General features: G+C 41.9%; 1 protein-coding gene across 1 annotated transcript in view; it reads right to left on the bottom strand.

The window, feature by feature from the left end:
• AFAP1 (actin filament associated protein 1) overlaps positions 1–20419 on the bottom strand; it is a 165302-nt gene that overhangs the window by 48994 nt on the left and 95889 nt on the right. The window contains exons 5-7 of the mRNA XM_014527232.2: positions 18875–19086; positions 15449–15628; positions 659–751 (exon numbers count right to left, since the gene is read on the bottom strand). Of these exons, the coding sequence (XP_014382718.1) occupies positions 659–751; positions 15449–15628; positions 18875–19086 (485 nt within the window). The remainder of the gene's footprint in view (positions 1–658; positions 752–15448; positions 15629–18874; positions 19087–20419) is intronic.

Below are 20419 nucleotides of genomic sequence, written 5' to 3'. Positions count from 1 at the left end.
GGAGCACATGGAACCTCTTTCCCCTGCCTGGACAATCAGCAGCGCTGACACTACCATGTGGCCCGACAGGGGCTGCTCTTCCATGTGCTGTGCACTGCGGGGGAGCAGAGTCCGAGCAGCATCTGACAGTAAGGGGAAGAATGGAAGAAGGAAAGAGGCAGAGACTGTGGGGAGCAGAGAGGAAGAGGCAGAAATTTTGGGGAGTGGGGGGAAGAGGTAGAGACTGGGGGGTGGGGTGCCAGTGGTGGGGGGAGGAAGCCTGGAGGGGGATGTGGGAGGGCAGAAAGCAAGGAGGCAACCTGACCCCCTCAGCCACTGCTTTCCCTCCTGTAGTGGGGGTGGGGGGGAAAGGGGGTGGCAGGTTTAAGACGACCCTATGATAATTAGATTCTATATCTGGGAAATAATAGTAAACTTATACATTTTCAATATATAGAATCTAATCACTGGGGTGGGGTGGGGGGTCATCTTAAACTCAGGGTCTCTTAGATTTGGTAATTAAAAAGTAATTGTGCCAAATCTGAAAACCAAATCCAGTAATTCATTAGAGTCCTCCTTTAAGGGCAACGGCAACACAACTAGACCTGTGGAGTCATTATTGGCGCTTCCATAAGGAATCATCATGATCTTATCTTTGCAGTCCTCTTTTGTAACATACCTTTTCCAGTTCTGTCTTGTGTACTGGTGAGCTAGATGATGGTCCATCTGAGTCTATAGTTCCTGTACAGTTGTTGCAAACTTCTTTTATTACCTTAAAAGAAATGCAAAATGGCTTCGTTGACAAACAAATAAAAAAAGAAAGTTATATTTCACTGGAAAAGCGGCTTTATTCAAGATGAATCATATGAGTATTTGCTCTCCTTATGGTTAAAATAGCAGCCGTGTGGAAATCATTCTCTTTATCCGTAGGCAATGTGTTGGGCAGGCTGCCACTGCATGAGCTTCTCCACATTGCCTCACTAAGTTATTTCATGAATGACCTGGAGGAGCCATAATGTCTAGAGGTGAAAGGTTTCAGTTTCTAGACTAGCTAAGCTCCAAGTCTCTCCTGAATAAAAAAAACTGTCAGAACTGCTGATTTCTGTGTGGTAGTTTTGCAACGTAAACTCAGCTGACACCGCCAAATTAATTTCATTATGACTAAAAAATGGGATTAGATCCAAGGTCCCCAAAGCCAAAGGACAACACTTCTGCCTAATACACTACCCAGCTGCTCCTTTTCTTAATGAAGAAATAATGATGTGCTGGCCAAATTACTGATCTCTCTCTGATACTGTTGAGTGTGTGGTTAATAGTTTTTCATATTAATTGTATAACATTTTACCAGTGACATTGACAATGAAGCAATGAACCATGTGAATTTAAATATATTCTATGAAATGTGAATTATGGTATGTCTTTGAAATATTGAAGAAAACCCAACAGATTACAATTTACGGAAGGAGATACTTTTTCATAAATCTGATGGTCTCTATGAAGGGATGAGGTTTTTTATATCCTGTTTCCACTAGAGACACTGTTTGGTTTTAGTTCCTAGGTGGGGTTGCCTACCATACTTCAGCCTGTGGTATCTGGTGCTGATAGGCACACTACTTGTGGAGTATAAAGCAAGGGCTGTTCTAGAGTTACATCAAGAAAAACCACTATGTAAAAGCACCTTCTTAATTAACGGATCTACTCCCTGCATGTCCTCAAAGTCACACAGCTAAAAATATGTGGTTTTACTGCCCTTTGCACCATTAGCACAGAAGACCCAACTCAGCTGAGAAAGAACAGGGTTTTCTATTCTGCCTGAGACCTGTGAACCAAGTTCCAATTCTAGGGCAAATTTTACCATTACTTGGGCTTGTGACCTCACTCATTTTTTAGCAGCACTTGGTCCATAGAACATTCACTCCCATAGGAAGTCCTTAAACAGGAACACTAACTTAACTTTTAGGTCCCAGTTTCTTCTGGCTGACTTAGAAATGTTTCTTTGTAAAGAGAGCAAATCCGATATGGAAACCATTAAGACACAACAAAGATGGCACTGAATAATGTAATTTTGTAACTCTATTTTAAGAGTTGACCTCATAGTGATATAGTACTATTGTTGTGCCATCTGAGCACGTCACAATTTAAAAGAATTTATCCATGAGACATCCCCAAGAGGAAAGATAGTACCAGCAACCCCATTTTACCAAAGAGGAAGTAAGGATCATAACAATTAAGTGACTCACTCCAATCTCATAGAAACTGTGCTAAAAAGCACCGAAATAGACCCAGGCTTCCACAGTCTCATATTTGGATCTTGAACAATGTCTCATGCCGGGGGCCCATCTCAGAGACAGTTGCTAGACTATACATTAGCCATGCAGTCTCCATCTTGAAGTCTGGCTTCAACTCTTCCTCTCTCTCTTTTTAATCATGTTTTGTGAACACCACTTATCAATAACTTTGGCAGTAAGAACAGGGATGGATATAACTTACTCAGATTTTTTCCTTTCTGCTTTTTGAATACTCATTCCAATTAAATTTTTTCCACAGTATTTCACTCTTAGATGACCGTATGTTTTCCGAGTTCACAAAACTTACTTTAGGAGTTTTGTCACAGAAAATCTTATCCCAGATATATCTACTGGTAATTTTTTTTTTAAAAAGAAAGATCATCATGTGGGGAAATGTACCACTTACACATTTAGGTAAGGTCAATCCTGCTTCCCCTGAAAAAGAATTTATCATATATTTTTGAGGGATTTTTTCCCCTCTTTGCTTCAGTTCAGTGGAAATGCATTTGTGTTTTATTTGTAAGAAATTTGACTACTCGGTTTCTGGGAACATTTATTCCTGTCTCCTGCATGACCCTGATACAATGGCTCATGTTTTCAGCATCTGCTCACACCACACAGTTAGTTAATTTTGGCAGAGGCAAAGAGTAATGGAAGTTACAGACAGAACAGAGGGAAATGATTTGGCAGCAAACACAGAGTACTATGTGCAAAGTCATGCACTCGAGTAAATACTGTTCTTGTCATACCTCACATATTTAAGAAAAAGCTTTCCTTGTGTGTTTTCTTGAGTTGTAATTAAATTTTGATTTAAAAAAATGGCACACCATCAAGTGGCTTTCATGTCTGAATCTGAAGCAAAGGCACATTCAAGAATTCATTTATAGGAATATTTTTGGTACCAGTGATTCACTGGCTAGTGCATCAATCCCTGTGTGCAAAATTAATGTTTGATATACATATAGTGTGAAATTGTACTTAAATGCCTCCATGAGACAAAATATGCTCCAGTATGGAATAAGTGTGCCCTCTATAATTAAGTTTGCACAGACTTGTCATTATAATGCTGATCTCACATGCTCATAGTTCTTACTCAAAACTCTGAGTATAAAACAGTCCATGTGTGCTGCCAGCTCACATGATTTTATTGGAAGGTTCCTAGAATGCGTCAGTATTCTTACAGTCCCAGCTCCTGGAGTCATATGAATGCATGAGAATCTCAGCATGGACTGGAAAAAAACCCAGTAATACTTCTAGTCAGACCACAAGTCCATCATATAGCCCAGTATCCTGCACCTCACAGTGGCAGAAAACAGATGCCAAGGGGGAAGAGTATTTATGTGGGGCCTATGCAGACTGATCTGTCCCCTCCTCCTCTTTCCTTACTGCTTCTAGTATTTAGAGACCTAAGAAGTCCTAATTTGGAGGCTGCAGCCCTTAATCATGCTTAATGATAGACCTTTTCTCCATTAAAATGCTGAATCTTCTTTTGAACTTAAATTGTCAACCTCTACATCTTGTGGCAATGAGTTCCACAAGGTACTTACATGCTGAATGAAAAAAAACTTCCCTTGTGTGTCTATTAGGTCTAGCATTGTGAAAGATGGCACATGGTAAATCTCTATTTACTTCCTCTATGCCACACACCACTTTAGAGAGCACTGTCAAGTACCTCTTCAATTGTCTTTTCTTTGATCCTTTTCTCTCAACTTTTTTAAACTCAAGGCACTTCTCATAAGGCTCACAGCCTTCCTCAGAAAATGCCTTTTCTTAGTTTTCACTTGTTCTTTGCAATTCACTTCCAGGCTGAAGTAAAATAAGATTAAAGAAAAAACAATCTCTCTTTACTGCTGCTGGTCAGGGATACTGAGGAGGAGGGGGTGGGGAAGAGGACTCTAACAGAGCTAGCAGTCAACAAGACTGATTTTAGTCCATATATATCCCCTTTAAAATTCCAGCTGACAGTCAGCCAGAACAACCCCCATACAGTCTGTCCTGTGTTATTACCATGAAGCCAATTGCTATATATGGCAACTGGATCAGACAGTTCTGTGAAAGGAGTATTCTGGGACAGCTCTGTATTGTAGCTTTACGCATCACATTGTTACTACAAACACCAAGGTCTCGTGCCTTCCCCTTCTCCCCCGCCCCCCGCCAATGAAAAACTGCCTATGTAGCCCAAGCAGCCCTTGGATGCAGCTACTACTTCAGACTGCAGTGCTCCACCTCTACTAATTTAAATAAGTTTCCAAAATGGATGTTTTAATACCCCATTCTACAAAAAAACCCCAAGAAGAAAGAACCCAACCCATGAACTAACCAACCACTGAAGTGTTTGAGGGAAAGAAAAAATGGCTGCAGCAATGTGGGCAGGGGCTGCTGGGAAACGGAGTCCAGCCACCGGCCAGCTCTGTCATCTTGCCTACCCTTGATCTAGAAGCACCAAATCGCTTTGTATCTTTGATATTTCCCATTCAATTACTGAAGTTGGCCAAGTCCACTTAGTTTACAAAAACTTACAGGATCACAGACGGCAGTGACACTGCTGTACATATGAACCTAAGTAAAGTAGAACCAAAACATTAATAAAATTATATATATTTGAAAATGAATTTCTAATACATGAATGGCACACTGAAGGCAGAGATACTATACTGTCTAAACAGTATTCCTCACTCTACTCCCTCTTCCTATATTGGCTATGTTTCTGGACACTCTCAAGTTAATTAAATGCGATGTGACTTTATTTATGTCAAATGAATATTAAGTGTATAGCTCATTTTTCATGCATCATCATTTGAAAGTGTTACCCACAGAACCCATTCAGCTGTATGAATGAAGCCACTCAAACAAGTATCCTGTTCTAATGTCAGTTATAAGTAGTACTTTTATTTCTTTGTGCACAATTTCTTAGGGGTATTGAGAAAGAAATGTCTAATTACTCCAAGCAGTCACACATGTTGGGAAAAATATTCAGAGCCTGGATTCTCAGTTGACCAAATACACAATACACAACTGCATGTAGTCAAATGCCCACGAAGACAACCTCATGTTTGCGTAACAAATGGTAACTCTGCACATCTTTTCACGTGCATTTTTGTGGGTACAATTTTGGGCTTGAGCTTGGAAAATTCAGACCATTCAGTGATGTATAGTGGGTTACTGCTGTAATCTCTGCAGCAGCCTGGGATCTGTGCTGGTTACGCTTGACGCTCTTATTCTGACAGACTTTCTGGTGACTTCAGCTATTCTTTTCACCAACTGTTTCTTAGCTGGTAAACCTGAAACTGCCTGTGTGGTTTATTGTCTAGACTTCAATTTACCCTGGATTGATCAGCTGTTTGCTGGTGTCATCTGCAAAATGATTCCAAAATATTCTGGATACATGTTAAGTCTATATGTTCCAGTATCAATTAATTCTGCTACAATAATTATTATTTCACAGCTGGTTGTTTAAATAAATATACATCATCACAATGAAACTAATCCCTTTTAAAATTAAAATATTTTAGGCCCTAGAAAAAGCTCATGCCTGTTCTCTTGCCTAAATAAGTCCTTGACCGTTTCAGGTTCAAAACTAAACTTGACCCTTAAAAATGGATTTCTGCACAAGAACTTGCTGGGCTTGGCTTCCAAGCTGTCCAAAGAGCAGGTGTGGGCAAAATATGGTCCATGGGCAAGATCCAGCCTGCCAACTCACTGGATCTGGCCTGCTGGTGGGTGCCTGCCAATTGACTGCATCTGGCCCAGAGGTGCTCTGCGTGGGGCTGCATCCCACCTGGGGCAGCCTGTGCCACACTCCCTCTTGCATCCTCTGACAGTGCCGGCCCTGGCCAGAGTGCACAGCTTCCCAGGAGGGCTGCTCCTGGGGTGGCTGCAGCTGCCTGGGTACTGCTCAGCTCCCCTAGCCTCCAGTGGCTCCTCCTCCTCCTCCTGCATTGCTCCAGTGTGCTGCTCCAAGCAGCAGCAACCATTGGGACGTGCCAGGCACCACATGCCCAGCCAGTTGTGGGGGAAGCTGCAGCCAGGTGGCTCCAGCTCCCAGCTGCCTTCCACCACTTGGCCACCTGCAGATGCCTGCACATTGCAGATGAAAGGTGGCCAGAAGTTGCAGCCCTGCACACTGGAGCAGGAGCCACCTGGCTGCAGCTCCCCTTGCCTGGCTGAGTGTGTGGTGCCTGGAACACGACCCCATGGCTTCTCTGCATTACCTACTGCCCAGAGCGGTGCAGCAGGGGCAGAAGGAGGAAGAGAAGGAGCTACTGGAAGCAGGGAGAAGCAAGCAGTACCTGGGCAGTTGTAGCCACTCTGGGAGCAGCCCCGCTGGGAAGCAGTGTGAGCTGGCTGGGGTCAGGGCTGGGGGGCTCACAGTGCAGGCTGCCTCAGGTGGAAGTGGATGGGGCTTGCCTCCATGCAGAGTGCCACGGGGGCAGCTGTGGGCTGGGTGGGGATGGGCTCCACACCACACAGGAAAACTCTGGAGCATGTGCCCCCTCCCTCCCGCGACTGGCTCCCAGGTCCTAGTGCACAGGCAGCTTCCCTCACACACATATGCACATCCCCCCTTTACCCAACTCCATACCCACCCCCCACACATTATACAAGAGTGAGACTTTATTTTGAGCTGCTATGCAATCACCTCTATCTACACTACTCAAAAAACTAACCAAAATCAGGACACATTATTTTTTTAAATAAAATTAAAATATGTTTGAAAAAAAATTAAAATATAATAGAAGTTTGATTGTTAGTGTATGCTTTGTTTTTTGTCTATAATTTGTTAAAATTATACCTTCTTAAAGATTGTGTGTGTGTGTAGCCTACAACACCAAAACTCATTAAGTGGCTCGGTAGCCAAAATAATTGCCCACCCCTGACTTAGAGGCATTATGTACTCCACTTATAGGCATATCAGTGCATACCGTAGATATGCACTGATATGTGCACTTTTATATACATACACACACATGCCTAATTTGCTTAACTGCATAGCATGTTGCCAATTCCAATTTGTTGCCTATTACTTAGGCAACAATCTTCATATCAGGTTATCCCCCAACAGACAAATGCATAACCTGCTAACATGCACAGTATCTTTCAGCCCAGCGGTCACCTTTATAAGGAACCAGAAAGAACATGACCAGCCAGAAAGAAATGCCCACAGAAAGTATGAAGGAGAAGCAACTGTTAAAGTGCTGCTATTAGAAAGCTTTTAAATGAGAGGCACCAGTTAGCTTAGCGGCTGTTATCTCGTCTCGTTTTTAAGGCTTCTACTAGCAGTCCCAAAATTGACTAGTATAAGGGAAGTTGGTCTGTTTTGGAGCTGATAATGCCACAGCAGTGACAACCCTGAATATGTACTGAGCACCGTGTACTTTAATTTCCCATAGATGAAAACTCTAAATGGGGACCTAGCCTTTTTATTCAGTCTCGAGGCTCTGTCCTTAAATGGAGTAACATTGCATATATTTTTGAGGAAGACAGTATTCTTGTTTCATGGGTGGAAATGAAAGTTTTCATGTAGGAAAATACCTTAATCCAGCCAGTTCTGCGAAAACATCAAAAAAAAATTGGGGGGCTGAATACGCTGGATATAGCCACTGTTGTGTTTCAAAAGGTGAGTTGAAGCTGTTCCCTTATGCATATATAGCGCCAAATCCAACCCATGTGACATCATGGTGCAGAACTATCAAAAGCTCTCTTGTATCACTTGACTGTGAGGCTGGTAACATTTACATTATGCTTATGTGAAGGATTGAGGACTGTCAGACGTCTACATAACATTAATGAGGCTGCAGAGATTCCCCAGCAGCAGTCTCTAACTTTACCTACTCCATCAAATATAGAAATCATGGGTTGAAGACAGAGATAAGGAGTGTCCCCTGACTAACAGGGACTAATGGACCATCCATTTTCTTGGTGAAAGTAACAGTGAAACTTTTATCTATTTCAGTGGCAAACAAACGAAGTGGAACTTGACTAGTTGTGTTTAGGCAGTAACTCAGCCAGGCAGACTTACTAGAGGAGCCCTTCAGCGCTAAAAACAATCTTGCCATCTACTGGGACCAAAGTCATTTTTCCCTTACACAAGAAAGTGATCTTATTTCCAATACAGTAATTCCCTGAACATATATCTTTACCTGACTCAGGAGCTCACAGCATATTATTGCGTGACTGGACAAAAGGAAAATTAATTTCAAAATAGCACAACCTGAAATCTGATGCACTTTAGAAATTGTGACACAACTACTTTCTACTGAAAAGTAATTTTTGTATTTGATTAAAACTGAGCTGTTGCAAGCACAACATAAACCACTTCAGGTTTGTCCTTGGGTAGGCAATTTGTACTATGTAGAATGGAGTATGTTCTAGCAAAGATGTCAAGCTGGAAGTACAGTAGCTTTGGCATGTATTTGAAATATTTTTATTAATGGAGAGCAGTGTAGTGTGAAGGAATTCTATAAAGTACTGTCAGTCTGTCTCTAAATGTTTTACAGAGTGCATTGCTCAACCATTCACTCTAGCACGGATATGATTTTGCCAAGAGGCAATTTTGCAAACCATTTTTTTTGTAGAAGGAATGCACCTAAGATATGGAAAAATAGCTCTCCTCTGTCTGTGTGCAAAGAATGTTTGCTGTATAAACAAATACATAAATGAATAAATTAAAAATGTTAGGAAAGAAATTCTGATATGTGCCAATGAATTCAGCACTGCAAAATCCAATGCAGAAAATAATGGTGCATTTAGTATGATCTAATTACAATGAAATCCCTTTGGAAAGAATATGGCCCATTAAGGCCATTTCATTCCAAACAGTATTTCTGATATGCTAAATAAATTACCAGACATTTATACTATGCCAAACTTGAAAAATATTAATTAATGTTATGAAAAATCTATTAAAAACTTATAGCTGTAGTTTCCATATAATAAAATCCAGTAAAATATCCAGTGATATGTAAAGCAACACAGAGGCATATATTCAATCATGGCAGTATATGAAACTGCAGTTTGCTTCTTCACTAGATAAGCTGGCCTACAGCAATGCCTCCTAAACTGTACTTCTCTTCTTCCCATTCTACAGAAAAATTACCCAGCATCAGGAAATTCCCATTTTTAATTCATTTGTGTTTAGAAATATACAATTTATTCTTAACAAGTAACCAAATATGGTTAGATCAGGGCAAAGCACAGAGGACTTGGGGATGGATTCTCAAATATTCAGACTAATTTAGAGGTTTTTAAAAATCCATTAAAACTGCAGTGATTGCTTCCCATACCACTTCCTTGACCTCCACACTGGAGATCAGCAAAATCCAATATAAAGACCAGTAATCTGGTCAAAATCTGAAATTACAGCACTTGCACTAGAAACTAACAGGTTTTCAGGCACTGAATAAAAAAGCATGAAGGATGACAAAAATCCTATTTCTCAGATGTCTATATTTCCATATATGTCTATATAGCACAGGCTATCACAGACTACAGGTTGCTAGAATACACTTCGGAAATTGTATTTGGCATCAACTCACTGAAGCAAAAAACCTACTAGTAAGGGTGAAAAGCACCCGTATGCTGCAATTATCAAATCCATGCCAACTACAACAGTTGTGCCAGTGTTTACTGTGTAATATATATATTGGTATTGAAATATAAATTGGTAATATATTGCCAATCGTCTAGTTATTTAATCATTTTTAAAATGCAATTTGATCCTATGGCCCTTGATTTTTTACTAGTTCTTTATCTTTTGTTTTCCCTCCTTTCCTTTGCTGCCAACATTTACAGGAACTCCTGTCCTGCAGCATCCATTTTCCTTCTTCCCCTTCCATTTAATTCCTTACCACAGAATTTCTTCTTTCTATCTCTGCATGGGATTTTCTAATTCCTCTCTTAGGTTTTGTTTTCCTTTCCTCCTTCCACTCCTTTCCCCACAGATCTCTGATACCAATTTTTTCTTTCATCTTCCCTCTTACACTGTTCTTCTTGGATATAGGCTGTGCTGGTCATGTCAAACAAATAAATAAAATCTTTTTCATATATCAGATCACTGTATAGTAAGAGTTAAGTATTTTATTAACATCATCAAATTTGCAAAAGGTTTTATATTAGAAAAATAATCATAATATGAAATATTCTATCAAACTGGTGTGTGTGTGTGTGTGGTACCAACAGTAATGACAGTCAATAAGGAGCAGGCTAACTTTGTACCAAGAGGTTTCATAGTTTCATACTAGCTAGGGTCAGGAGGGACCTGAACAGATCATCTACCCCAACAGGAGATCATCCAACCTCCTCTTGAATATGCCCAAGGTAGGGGTAAGAACCACCTCCCTGGGAAGTTGGTTCCATATTTTGTCCACCCTAACTGTAAAATATTGCCTTCTGATCTCCAGCCTAAAGCTATTCTCCATCAGCTTATTACCATTGTTCCTCATCACCCCAGGTGGTGCTGGGGAGAAAAGGGCTCTACCTGTTTGCTGTTGATCTCCCCTGATGAGTTTGTAGGAAGCCACCAGGTCCCCCCTCATCCTCCTCTTGCTGAGGCTGAACAGGTTCAGGTCCTTCAGTCTCTCCTCGTAGGGCCTGTCCTGCTGCCCTCTCACCAAGCGGGTGGCCCTCCTCTGAACCCTCTCCAGGCTGGCCACATCCCTTTTGAAGTGCGGAGCCCAGAACTGGACACAGTACTCCAACTGCGGCCTGACCAAAGTCGCATAGAGGGGGAGTATCACCTCTCTGGACCGGCTTGAGATGCACCTTTGGATGCATGACAAGGTATGGCTGGCCTTGCTGGCTGCGGTCTGGCATTGGCGGCTCATGTTCATCTTGGAGTCAATAATGACTCCGAGATCCCTTTCCGCCTCTGTGCTTTCAAGAAGGAAACTCCCCAGCCTGTATGTATGCTGTGGATTCCTTCTCCCAAGGTACAGCACCCTGCATTTATCTACGTTGAACCCCATCCTATTCTCGTCTGCCCACTTATGTAGTCTAAATCTAGTTGCAGCCTCTCTCCCCCTTCAGGTGTGTCCACCTCGCCCCACATCTTAATGTCATCAGCAAACTTAGACAGCGTGCTTTCCACCCCCTCGTCCAAGTCGCTGATGAAGATGTTAAACAGTGCAGGCCCAAGGACCAAGCCCTGGGGTACCCCACTGCTCACATCTCGCCAGGTTGAGTACAACCCGTCCACCGCTACTCTGGGTGCGCTCCATCAGCCAATTTTTTACCCATCCAACTGTGCAGGCATCAATGCCGCAGTCACTTAATTTATTGATGAGGATGGGGTGAGGTCTAACTGCATAAGCTTAAGAAGAAAAAAAATAAAGTATAAGTATTGTATTTTTAAAAGAAGAGACTCGTGGTTTTTTAAAATGGTATAAATTGACGTGTCTGGCCCAGTGGATCGCAAGGTAAATGCAGTTTCACTGCTCCAGAAATAAATATTATGATACCTTTTTTGTAAAACTTCTATATTCAAAAAGAAGCAAATATAGTAGATTAAAACTAAAAAAGAAAAAGGGTGGAGCATACATCTGAAGGCCATGCAGATTAGAGATAATCGTGTCAGAAAGCAATTAGCATGGTGATGTAAAAACAATTAAAATTGAGAATTCCTGGGAATTCAACAAATATATCCAGGGTGGGCAAAATATGGCCCATGGGATGGATCCAACCTGCCAGGCGATTTCATCTGGGCTGTGGGTGGGTACTATCCCACGGGTGACTGTATCCGGCCCGGCCCTGGGCTGCCCCTGCTTGTGTTTGCATGAGGCCGAGCCCCGCTTACTCCTGCAGGGGCAGCACACACTGCGCTCCCACACTTGCCTGTGGTACAGCTCTGACCCCAGCCCTGCAGGTGGGGAAGCAGTGGTGGTGGTGGTAGGGAAGTGGCAGTGGCAGGTGGGCAGAAAGCAGAACTGGCAGCAACGGGTTGGGGGGCAGCAGCAGGTGGGCAGGAGTGCAGGGTCCATGCTGGTGCTCCAGGGCTGGCAGAGGCCCAGAGCGGGGCAACAGGAGAAGTGTGAAGCACAGGCTGGCAGGGCCTGAGATCTGCCTGGCTCTATCATGCAGGGCTCCCTGGGGCTTACATGCAGTTCCCAGGCTCTCCACCCCACGTACCTCTAGGGGGAGTCACGCATGATAGAGTCAGCAGCTCTGCCTGCTCACTGCAGCACGCAGGTCATGGGGAACAGTGGGGAGCTCCGTGCTGTAGAACCGGGCTGATTTGACCCCTCTCCTTGCCACCCCAGAAGAGCACCATGCTCTGTACCACTGACTTCATCACACAGGGTTCCGCCCGGTGGTGCAAGGCTCTGGCATTTGAGCCCTGTGTGACGGAGCCAGCAGCCCAGCCACGTGCAGCCCTGGGGCTCACTGAGACCATGCACCGCCAGGGGAATCTGCCTGCCATGGGCTGTAAGCAACCAAGGGTCCGCTGCCTGCTGCTGCTGCTGGCGGCAGGGGCTATGCAAAGGGGGAGGGGGTCCCACACATACATTCCACCATACACATGTACCCCCCCACACAAGCCCCATACCCACCCACCCATCCACACCTACCTCGTCCTACCGCAACCCGACACAAAGTCCCCCACCCCTCCCACAATAAACAAGAGGCTTCAATAAGGCTTCATTTTAAGCTATTATGCAATCATCTCTATATATACACACACACACCATACAAACATAGATAAGTGAGGACAAATACATTTTTTGAAATACAATTAAAATATGTTATTATGGATGTTTGATTTTTAGTATAAATTTGTTTTTTTTCCAGTTCCAACATGGCAAACAACCAAAGGAGTACTTCGGGGGCCAAGGGGAGGGACTTTTGGTGGCAAAGCTCAGCGGTCAGGGGTAGGACTTCCAGTCCTAAAATGGTGACCAGGGGGCAGGCATCTGTCAAGTTGAAGCCGGGCTGCAAGATACTGCTGGCCCAGCTCACCGAAACTTCTTAAGCGGCCCTCTACCCAAAATAATTGCCCACCCCTGAAAAATATGAAATCACACTCAGACGAAACATAGATTAATGTTCCCAAAGTACATTTTCCTCTCTCATTAATACTGTACAAAGCATATGCGGTTGATGTTCAGAATAAACCCTCTTATATTATATAGTGTTGAAATGATGCTGTTGCTGTGATGGTCCAGGAAAGACAGGAGAGACAAGGATTCTTGTGGGTGATATCTTTTATTGAACCAGATACTAAAAGTAGGAAATTAGCGGAAAAAGTGAAGATTCTGAAAACCTAATAATAAACATACGATAGTGCAGGATAGTCTTGCTGACAAGAGCAATTCTTTTTTCAATGAGAATTCTCTTAGACTGTGACTGATCATGTATAGGTTTGCAATATGCCAATAAGCCTTATCTGATTCCTCTATGATTTCTTGCTCCATTTCAGTGTATTGAAGACTGACAGGTGCAAGTCTCCAACTGAAAAAGAACATTTTCCTATTTCTTTTCAATTAAATTTATCTAAAGAGATTGTATGTAATACTTTATAAAAAACAATAAAATGTATCAACTTAATACTGACTAACTGTTATCAATTATTTGCTGGAAATGTGTAAGTATAAACAATGCAATTCTGCTCACTTTCTTTTATTCCTTTTTTAAAGTCAGTAGCAACCTTAATTCAGTGTTTTAAATGACAAAGTGCTTCTTTCTTCCCAATATTCAGTAATGCAGGTCAGGAAATTTTGTTTGGTTCGAAGACTTTACTGAAATAAGGCTGATGTGCTCGCCACCAAGTCAAAACTTCATTTTTCCTATTAGACACTGCTTTTCAACACATGACAGTTCAGGTATTAACTACGGGTGCACCGATACAGATTTTTGTGGCCAATACTGATAGCCGATTTTTAAGGAGGCATATCAGCCAATACGGATCCGATTTCCGATACCCAGCCTGGCAGCATGCAGAGCTGCCTCCAGCTGGTAAGTCTGGGGAGGGAAGGGTTGTGGGGGGGCAGATCAAGGCCCCCGCGGTGATGGAGAGTGAGGCTGGGGCAAGCGCTGCCCAACCAGGGCGGAGCAGAGCAGGTGTGGCACAGAGCCACAGCTCATCCAGGGGAGGCTGGAAGGCAGCTCCTGCCACTGTACATCACTCGGCTGAGAGCCATTCAGCTGGTGGCTTGTTTAGCACTTGCCTGCTTGTCTGGCGGCTCCTGCTGCTGCTCCCGCCGCTCATCTCAGAGCATGTGCCCCCAGCTCTGTGTGCAGTAAGGCGGGCTGGGGCTGCGCTAAGCTCTTCTGGGAGGAGTGGGGCTGTGCCAGGAAGGGGCTATGGCAAATTTCTGGCTGCAGCCCCTTCCCTTCTTCCCCCCCCATGGCTGTAGCCTACCCCGCACAGATCCAGGGGCTCAGGCCCTCCCCTCCCTCTGTGCCCTCCTGGATGAGCAGCAGGAACAACCAGATCAGCAGGTGAGCGCTGGAAGAAGCTCCAGACCAGAGGCTCCCAGCCAAGCAGCACGCAGCAGTGGGAGCCCCCCCACCTCCCTGCATCCCCAGGACATGCCGCAGCTCTGTCACACCCACCCCGCCCCAGCTGAGTAGCGCTTGCCCCAGCCCTGCTCTTCCCTTACTGTGGGGACCTTGATCTGCCCCACCCCCAGTGCCTTCCCTCCACTCTCCCCTCTCCCCTTCCACCACACTAGATTTACCAGCTGGAGGCATCTCTCCATGCTGCTGGGCTGTGCTCTTAGCTGCCTGTGCTGCACTGCGGTTGAATGCATGCACAGACCATTTAATGACCAAATTATCAGCCTGATATGGATGACTTCCAATATAGTAAATTTTCTCTGTATCAGTGCCGATCCAGTATCAGATCCATGTATCGGTGCACCTCTAGTGTTAACTTGATTCCTAGAATTCGGGCTAAGCAGCATTACAGAATCATGTAAGTAGTAACTACAGCTTTGTAGAGGCAAAAAGGGTCAATCGTCACAATGTAGCACTCTAATAAGAGTCATCAACTAATTTTATTAGTAAAAATTGTATGTGATAAAGATTAAGTGTCAGTGTCAATGGCAAGGAAGAGCCCATACCCTGCATAGATAAGACCCCGACTACCTAGAAGCAAAATCACATTTTCAACCATTAATAACAGACAAGCAATACTTTATCCCTGGAAGAATTGGTAAGAATGCAACTAATCAGAAATCACACTGTACCTTCAACCACTGCTCTGCCTGCTCTTTGCTTTGTACTGCTAGAACCAGTGCATCTGTTCCTTGATGACTGATTTTCAGCTCATGCTTCTTCTTTTTGCTGTCTTTGGGAATATATGTGATGCTGCAGTCATTCAAGAGCAGTTCCATCTGAGGTTGCTGATCCTTCGAACTTTTATAACACTAAATAAAAATAAAGTAGTGTTAGGTGAAAGCTTAATTTGCTTCACACACAAAGAAAATCCTTACTACCAAGCAACATTTTTTTTTTTTTGCTTGTCTCATTAACAAATACTGGAAAGTTAATCAAAGTTATCTTTACTTTTTTCCCCATCTTTCTTGAAGTGAAATTACTGCCCGATTAATACTAGTGGACATATTTAATAATAGAAAACTACTGTATGGTGAATGGCAAAGTGACCTTATTTATCCTATCACTGTGACTGTAGCCTGAACTGGATCAGACTGTCAGAGCGCAGTTCAGACTCCATGCCCACTTACTCTTTAACTGACCTGCTAACATTGATAGAGCTATGAAATGAGAATTTTTCTCCTCTTCAACAGTGAACAAATCTATAATGCCCTTCTGATGCTGGATCACTGAAGACCTGGCTCAGACTTGAACCAAAGGCCTAATGAGGGAAGGCTTTAGATAGTATGACTAGTACTATGGACAGCCAGTCTCCCTGTTGACCATGCATCCTTCTGACTTCACTTCTGTTGGTGTGGTTGTTTTATTCAGTTTTAATACACAAAGTATCAGACTAATAACATTCTTTTGCATTGATTTATGTTATTTGAATGTCTAGTTACTCCAACTCCATACGCAAAATGGGCTTCTGTACATTCAGATGAGCTGATGGAAAAGCCAGATTTATATATGCTGTAAGAACAGCTGAATATATATGAAGGAAAATAAGATCACATGCATTTTTGTACATAAACCTAAAGTACCTTATTTTAACACTTTTGTTCGGACCCATTTCATGAGCGAAATATAGGAACACAGTAACTGTTGATAGGTTATTCCAAAGACTACAGCTAAAGCAGACCAAGTATATTCCCTCTAAACCAGGGGTGGGCAAAATGTGGCCTGCGGGCCAGATGCAGCCTGCCAGCCCATTCTATCTGGCCTGCAGGGCCCCTAAAAAATTTAGAAAATTAATATTTATCTGCCCTTGGCTGCATGTCATGCAGCCCTCAATGGCTTGCCAAAAACTCAGTATGCGGCCCTCCGCCGAAAATAATTGCCCACCCCTGCTCTAAACCAACCTTTGTAGTATTGCTGAATGATGAATAATATTTTGAATAAACTTTTTATATTAAAAAAATATCTTTATGACATGGGAGTCTGAAAAAATAGCATCTTTTCCCACTTTATAAAACATTTTGAGGCATGTATTTAGATACATTTCTAGTGTGTATTTTTAGAAGTTCATATGGAAATCTAATAAAAACACAACATTTGCATACTAAATGTTGCCATATGAGGCTGTGCAGAAAGCAATTATCTGACAGTATATTTCTACTGAATGTCCGATTCAGCTGTAAAATGATTTTGGCTTCATCCAAATCCTGCATTTATAATACAGGCAATTACTAATCCCTAAACACACATATACAACTGTATTGGTTTCTGTGTAAATCACAGGTTAGTTAACTTTTGGAAAAAAATTAGAACACTAATCTCACAAATTGCTCGTTCAACACTTATAGTTTATATTTTCATAATCCTCATTACGATAGAAATAAGAAAGCCCTGGGGAAAAAAATAACTTCAGCCAGTACATGTGGTTAGAAAGGCAAAAAAGAGTACTGGCAAGCTTTTAAACAAACAAAGTTAATTCTAAATGATCTATAACAGACTTAAACAAAAAAAAAAACCCAAAGCAAAACAACTCCCACCCTTCTCTTTCTCAATTTTAAATTAATAATCTTTATTGCAAGACCCTGATTCTGATCTTGCATATTGTTCTAAATCTAGATTACTGTCAGTGAATCTAATGAAGTTAAAAACACATGTCACTCCAGACTCAAAGGGTTCTTTTTGGTCATGGAAGATAAACTCAGTGTCAAAATAAAATTCCCCAAATGTAAATTGAACTGACCATATAATAATAGAATTCCACATCATTGTTAGCAATGCCTTAATCTCAAGATCTATTTCCCTTGACCTGTCCCTTCTCATGCAGTCAAAATAATAACTTAGTTGGAAGGCTGGAAGACCTGGGCTGTAGTGGGTCAATGGGCAAACTAAGCTCCTTGTGGCAAGTGTCTTGCAAGCTCTCATACCAATTTATTTTAAAGTTGAGATGCTGCCACCAAAAATTCATCTCTAGTTATAGTTGCGTTGGCACTGCATAGGGGGACAGGCAATTTCTAAGATTCCCAAATGATTTAGCAATTTACTTTAGAACCCTTGTAAGGTTTATAATGTTATATAAAAGAAAGCCTATATAATTCTTTTTCCCGTAAATAACAAGCTTGGACTGTGAATTTACTAACATTGGATCCTCCACTGTTGCCTGCAACATAAGAGGAATACAGCAGAGCACCAAAGAAAGAACGTATGAAGACATTTAAATGACTTATATCTTTCCTTTCTATGTTGCAGCTGCGTATCGTGAATATTGCATCTGTAATTACAGCAGAACAGATGGTGAGGGTTGTGTTTAAAGCATATACATTACTATAACATATGTTGCCAAGTCGATTGCTCAATCTAACAAAGACTTGTTTTCTCTTAAGGGTCTGATCCAAGAGCTCTTATATAGGCAAAAAGCCCAAAGAGTCCAATGAGGTTTTTTGCCTCCACAGGGAATTCAGGCTTGGGTTCTCGGGGTTTCATGAATTCTCTCATCTGAAATGTATGAGAAGGAAACAGGCTGCAGACTAGCTTCCCTGCATTCGGGAATTCTCTTGGGTATAGATTTCAGTGACAAAGTTTCATATTTGAAGTGCCTCAAAAAAGCCATATATTCATAAATTCAGAGTCCTCATTCTTAAGTAACCCATGAGTGGGTCCTTTGATAACATTACTGACACTGACTACCACTGTCTAACTAAATAAGATACATAGATAGCACAAGCTTTCATGAACTCAAGTTTATTTCATTAGATGCTATGAAAGGACAGCGTAGAGCAGTGTATATAAAGTGGAGCGATTTCATTTCATTCACTTCTCTATGCTGTCCTTTCCCAGCATCAGATGAAGTGAACTCAAGATCATATCTTGTGCTGTCTACGTATATCTCATTCAGTTAGTCTATTGCATACCTACCCTGCTTTCTGCCTGCCTTCAGACTATCATGTCTACCTACCTCTCTCTGATTGCTATTTACACTTTATATATGGTTCATAAACAGTTTTAATATATCCTTAAAAATCATAAATAGTAAAGCAAGTATTGCCCAATTAAATAATAATTACCAGTAGTTTGTTTTCTTTGATAACACACAGTAATTTGGTCCATTGTCCAAAACGCTTCTTTCTTAGGAGGAAGGCACAGATCTTAGCATCCTTCACTAGGTCCATAGAGGCCTCCTCAGAAGGCCATTGATGTCTCATTTTTTTCCCCTTCCCATCCTCCTCCTCTTCATCATATGATTCATAAGAGCTGCTCATGGCATCCGAGTCATAATCTTTAAAGGGAAATATAAAAGCACTCAGTTAAAAACATCACAAATGAAGCATAACTTTGAACTGAATACACATCACTAAACGTGGGATGCAACCCCTACAGCACTTGCCCATGTTTTTAAGTCCTGGGAAAGTATGCAGGGTGGTACAGAGTACGTTACCTATAAAATTGGGTTTTAACTTTGGCAAATGACCATATAAAATGGCATATTACTGATGTTATTTTTTGTAAAATGACTAAACTTCTGAAAGGAATAACTGAACAATCACAATATTTTCTATTTTTAGTAATACTTTTACTAATAAAGGCAAACCAAAGACAGAATACTATTTCAGTTACTAATATCAACACATTGAGTTTAAGTACAATATAATATGATACAAAAATTAAAATTACATCATAATGAGACATAAGTATAGCACCATAATTATATCCCTGGAATTTTAATTAGACAAATTACTTTAGGATAAATACTTAGCAATTAGATGGTGTTTATGGTCTTTGAAGTATTTGAAATGCCTCATCTTTCATTTATTGCAGATGTTCTAAAGAGGAAGAAATTTTAAACTTGTCCCACTCCTTATTTCCTTAAAGTACTTCGATTCTTGATGACAATGCAGGCACAAAAATACCTTTCAATATTAAGGCTGGAGTAGGTAGATAGCAAAGCATAGCGTATATAACAGATCTTAAGCACAGACAGCAAGAGAATTTCACATATGGCTATTATAATTATCTGAAATTAAACAGCAGTTATACAATTAACGTTAAAGCAGGCGTTACTGCGTTACTACCTACTAATATAAATGCTGAAAGCATTCTGGAAAAATATCTCCATGTTCTTTAGTCCCTGGCAGACATTTCACTTAAGACATGATCAGCTAGTTAATCACATCGTCACTTAAGACATGATCAGCTAGTTAATCACATTTTAAGAAGTACCCCAGCCACACATTAATGCAATAAATGGCATAATGAACCAAGGACTAAGACAGGGATCAACAACTTTTTGGGGCAGAATACAAAAATACCAACAACCTTGATTTGTAAGATGTTGGTTGTGCCAGTGGTGGATGGTGAGGAAGCCATGAGTGGCTCGATCCTTGTTGTGGCAGCACAGCCCCAGCCCCTTCCCCAAGGTGTGAGTGCCAAACAAAATGCCTCCACGTGTCATGCTCTGGCTTGAGTGCCAGGGGTTGCTTACCCCTGGAATAAGCAATAAAATTACCGTATTTATTCAAATACAAGATGAGGTCTCTGTCCCCTGCAATTGGCACAGATTCATAGATGTTAGGGTCGGAAGGGACCTCAATAGATCATCGAGTCCGACCCCC

Source organism: Alligator sinensis, unplaced genomic scaffold (assembly GCF_000455745.1).
Source record: "Alligator sinensis unplaced genomic scaffold, ASM45574v1 scaffold421_1, whole genome shotgun sequence".
Lineage (NCBI taxonomy): Eukaryota > Metazoa > Chordata > Crocodylia > Alligatoridae > Alligator > Alligator sinensis.
The sequence above is the reverse complement of the archived record's forward strand: the minus strand, read 5'-3'. Positions and strand labels throughout refer to the sequence as shown.